We start from the raw sequence: 4,567 nt of genomic DNA on the forward strand, positions 1-4,567 counted from the left end.
CACACACACATATATATTTTTATATATATATATATATATATATATATATATATATATATATATATATATATATATATATATATATATTCTTTTTAGTTTAAACGGCTTAGAAAATGGATTTCCAGCGTCAGTTCTTTGAATATTTTCTTGCTTCATAATCTGGGATTATGAGGACCACCTGCTTTTTCAAAATATCTAAAAGATGCTAAACATTTTCTAAAATGATATTTAAATTTGATGATTTGACAGAAAGGTGTAAGAACCTGAGTTGTTGGCTGAGCAGCGGGATATATCGGGAACCGTCGTTTATTGTTCACATCCTGCCAGTTTTTACTCACCGGTTGTCTTGATCAGATAACCTGTTGTTGTCTCAATCTTTTGTTCTTTTGAGAAACGGGTCATTACCTGATCGTAATTGTACAGTGAATTGCCCCCTCAGAGGTCATGTGACTCCAAACACAAAGGGGGCCAGTCTTTCCAGCTTCATCTCGCTTATCTAACTGTGTTCAGGAGAACAAATTGTTTCTTAAGAAAACTCTTTCTGTTGATAGTGTGAAGATAAGATGAGGGGCTGATCAACACCCCCCCCCCCCCCCCCCCCCCCCCCCCCCCCCCCCCCCCCCCTCCTCATCTATTGGCTGCCACAGGAGGTTGTGCCTCACAGAGCCTGACTGGTTTGACCCTCCAGGTCCTCATGACTATAAAAGCTGCCGGGTTCCCTCCACTGCAGGACTGCAGGGCGTAAACTCCAACATGTGGACGCTCCTCCTTGTGTGCTGCCTGTTAGGGGTGTTGGGGACAGAGGACATCCTCCCTGGGGACGCCCGGCAGCTTCAGACCCTACACTGCCCGCCCTGCGAGCAGATACACTGCTCCTCCAAGCGGGCGCTGAGGCTCCAGTGCAAAGGTGGCGTCACGACGGGCGTCTGCGGCTGCTGCCCCGTCTGCGCCCGGATGGAGGGGGAGACCTGCGGGGGGAACTGGGACTATCTGGGGAAGTGTGACGAGGGGCTGGTGTGCATTCATCAGGCGCCAGCAGCTGATAAACCAGGAGCAGAGAGGAAGGGGGTCTGTAAGGCAGGTGAGCTTAACGCCCACATTTATACGTTTTCTCACTTTATGAGAGAAAATGATTGAAAATGATGAAGATTTTAAAGTTAAACTGAGATGAACTGTAATAAATTAGCATATTTTTAGCTACTGGTGCCTTAAAAATATGTAATGTATTTATATACATCAAATTTAACAGATAAAAAAGCTTTTTTTACGGCAGTTTTCCAAATGGCCACACTGGAAAAAATCGAAATCTAGATAAGTAATTTTTTCTTAAACTAAGAGCATTTGTTCTTGAAATGAGGAGTTAAAAGAAACATGTTGCCAATAGAACAAGACAATTTAGACTTAAAATAAGAAAACACAATTGCATTGTCTTATTTCAACTGCAATTTATCTAATTATCTTATTTTAAGAGTAAAAATACTCATTCCATTGGTGAACTATCTCATTTACCTACTCAAATTAGGGATAAATACACTTAATTTAAGACATTTTTACTTATTTTTAGATCGCTTTTCCAGTGCAATAAGGCTTTCTGCTCAGGGCAGCATGGATTAAAGGGCGTCAAAACAAAGATCTGTCAGTTGACTCGTTTATGAACTATTACCTGTTTGCATTTTCATAAAGAACTTCCTATTATCTAGAAATGTTGACTGGTCAGACCTTAACTAGAATACATTAGGAATTTCTATATTCTACTTCTATTTTTGTGAAAACAGACATAGAACTTTTAATAACTTTTTGCAGTTGCTGCCAATTAAGATTAAGAGAAAAATAACCATATAGACAGAGATTATTCTATAGCAACTTCAGATGGTTTTAAGAAGTTTGCAATCTCCTGCATTTCTTCAATCGAAAAAAAAACAAACCTTCCATGTTTTGCCAAATTCATTTTGATCATTTTTTATAATTTTTTCTCTATTGTTTAATTTTATTTGGGGTTTTTATGGAGTGGCACAAAGAGCCGTTCTCTTTCTATCTGAGTTTTAGATTCTGGCATTAAAGCACGGAAACAGCTGATAGAGATTATTATTATTATTTTATTTTTTTAAATATGGAATGCTCCATTCCTGATGCTACCCTGGGCCCAGGGGGGGATTTACCATTAGGCAATACTAGGCAGTTGCCTAGGACCCCAAGTTCCTGGGGGGCCCTATAAAACTCTGTTAAAATATATGGCTAACACACCTATTCCTTACTTGTGCACTTTAATTATTTTTTTGATAAAAATCTTTTCGCTAAAAGGACAGCAGCAAACATTTGAAAAAAAAAAAGATGCAAAGAGCGATGTCGCATTTTAACGACTTTTTAGGCTCCTCTAGCACTTTAATTTAAAAAAAGCTCCTAGCGCCAAATTTAGCGACTTTTTTCTGCTACTGGAGACTTTGGCGACTACATTCATAGGGCCCCCTGCCTGTCTTTGCCTAGGGCCCCAATTTTCCTAAATCCGCCCCTGCCTGGGCCACCGCCCCTGCACACTCCGTTGCATTCGATCTGTACGTGGGGTTGCAATGGGAACGACGCCAATATGGTAAACTACGTTTATGAGCTGCGAAGGCTGATAGCGTGGTCAAGGCTTCCTTTGATCCAAAGGCTTCCGCTCACATAATCATACCTCTTATCTGTCGGTGATGAAAAGAAGTGTCACCGTCACCGATAGGAATCGATGTCATGCATCCTACAGCAGGAGCTTCTGGGGATTTTGTTTTAGAAAACTGGGCTGATTGTATTTCCTGTTGCACAGTGATTGAAAGCCTGAACCCAGAGAGCTGCAGCCCAGAATGCACCAAGGAGTACTGCCAGGCTAACCCCGCTGCAATCTGCTCTGCCAGGTGACTACATTAACCCTGCAGTCCAAGCCTTTTATAATCTGTCTGGATTGGAAACTGTAACTGTTATTTTTGCAGGTTTGCATCCCTTGAGAAGAAGGCATGCCAGGGCTCCTGCCAGCACACCTCCTGCTCCAGCTGCCTCACGCTGAGGCGGCCTTCATGCCCTCACAGCTGCGCGCCCTCCGATTCGGCCTGCATGCACCGCTTCGGCAGGTGTGTTCACAATCACCTTAGAGGTCATCCTGCCTGCAGCAGTGACATACAGGTGAGAGGAGAAAAACTGGAAAAAAATCCAAATCTAGATAAACCATTTTTTCTTAAAATAAGTGCCTCTGTTCTTGGATTGAGGAGGTAAAAGAGACATTTTGCCCACGGAACAAAAAAATGTACACTTAAAATAAGAAAACCCAATTGCATTGTCTTATTTTAAGTGCATTTTATCTAATTATCTCATTTTAAAAGTAAAAATACTAATTCCCTTGGCAAACTATCTCATTTACCTACTCAAATTAAGGGTAAATACGCTTAACTTAAGAAATTTTTACTTATTTCTAGATCATTTTTCCAGTGCACCAACAAAACTTTACACTGTTTCGTTCCAACGTGTTTTGTTTTCGTTTCAGAATAATGGCGAAGGGCGTTTAGTGTGTTTGGTGCCGGATTGCTGACAGCCAATCACGCGCCTGTAAGACCACCGCAGGAGGAGATGAATGAAACCAAAGGAGAAACTTCACAAGTTCATGTAGCAAAATATAGGAAAAAAGGCAGCTATCTTCCTAACATCAATACCTGGAGAATAAATGTGATCTCATTTTGAGATGTAAATTGTAAATTGTAAAATAACTTTGTTTACATTTTTGCAAAATAAACATTTAAGTGATAATTGAGTGTCTGGGCCTTTTTTAATGGTCATCCTGTTTATATTTTATATACCTGAATACACATGTGGAGTAAAAAATGTTGAGATATGTCTGTTCTTAGCCTCACAGGCTCCAAACGAAGGTCATGAGAGATAAGAATGAGTCACACAGCTTCCTTTAAAGGCATAAAGGGAAGAAAAAAGTTATTTTTCCTCCAAATGTGTTATTTTTCCTCCATATGTGGGGGGTGGGTTGGTTCCCCTGGGGGGGAGTGTGTGTGTGATGGGATTATTGTAAGGTAAAAATGTATGTACCAAAATGCCTCAATCAGAGCTCTACCTTTCTGTCTGAGGACGTTAAATTAATATGAACCTTTTTTTTGCAAGAAACGCCTCAGCCTCTGCCTCCTACGCTGGAAAAACAAGCTAGAAATAAGTTAAAATGTCCTAAATTAAGAGTATATACCCCTAATTTGAGTAGGTAAATGAGATAGTTCGCCAATGGAATGAGCATTTTTATTCTTAAAATAAGATAATTAGATAATATGCACTTGAAATAAGACAATGCAATTGTTTTTTTTCTTATTTTAAGTGTAATTTGTCTTGTTCCATTGTCAAAATGTCTCTTATACCTCCTCAATCCCAGAACAAATGCACTTATTTTAAGAAAAAATAACTTATCTAGATTTCAATTTTTTCCAGTGTAACTTCACACACTTGAAATGTTTCGTGCAGTTTGCAGAGTTCCATCTTCATTATGTTTTAGCAAATAGTCGTATTTTATGGAGAAATTGATCTATAAATCATTGCAGATAGACAC

At 39.7% G+C, this 4,567-nt stretch overlaps 1 protein-coding gene across 1 annotated transcript; it reads left to right on the top strand.

The window, feature by feature from the left end:
* Nucleotides 1-617: 617 nt before the first annotated feature.
* Nucleotides 618-3,775, top strand: si:ch73-330k17.3 (IGFBP domain-containing protein). The gene is made up of 4 exons (XM_038291186.1): nucleotides 618-1,081; nucleotides 2,801-2,888; nucleotides 2,964-3,153; nucleotides 3,512-3,775. The coding sequence occupies exons 1-4, from the start codon at nucleotides 754-756 to the stop codon at nucleotides 3,554-3,556; spliced, it is 651 nt and encodes a 216-aa protein (XP_038147114.1). The 5' UTR covers nucleotides 618-753; the 3' UTR covers nucleotides 3,557-3,775.
* The last annotated feature ends 792 nt before the right edge of the window (nucleotides 3,776-4,567 follow it).

This window comes from Cyprinodon tularosa, unplaced genomic scaffold (genome assembly GCF_016077235.1).
Source record: "Cyprinodon tularosa strain WSP-4 unplaced genomic scaffold, ASM1607723v1 ctg296, whole genome shotgun sequence".
NCBI lineage: Eukaryota > Metazoa > Chordata > Actinopteri > Cyprinodontiformes > Cyprinodontidae > Cyprinodon > Cyprinodon tularosa.

What these genes read in the sequence shown, in the direction of transcription:
- si:ch73-330k17.3 (XM_038291186.1), top strand. Translation starts at nt 754, where the DNA reads ATGTGGACGCTCCTCCTTGTGTGCTGCCTGTTAGGGGTGTTGGGGACA. An exon ending in GAAGGGGGTCTGTAAGGCAG is followed by an intron (nt 1,082 to 2,800) that starts GTGAGCTTAACG and finishes CCTGTTGCACAG; the next exon opens with TGATTGAAAGCCTGAACCCA. An exon ending in GCTGCAATCTGCTCTGCCAG is followed by an intron (nt 2,889 to 2,963) that starts GTGACTACATTA and finishes TTATTTTTGCAG; the next exon opens with GTTTGCATCCCTTGAGAAGA.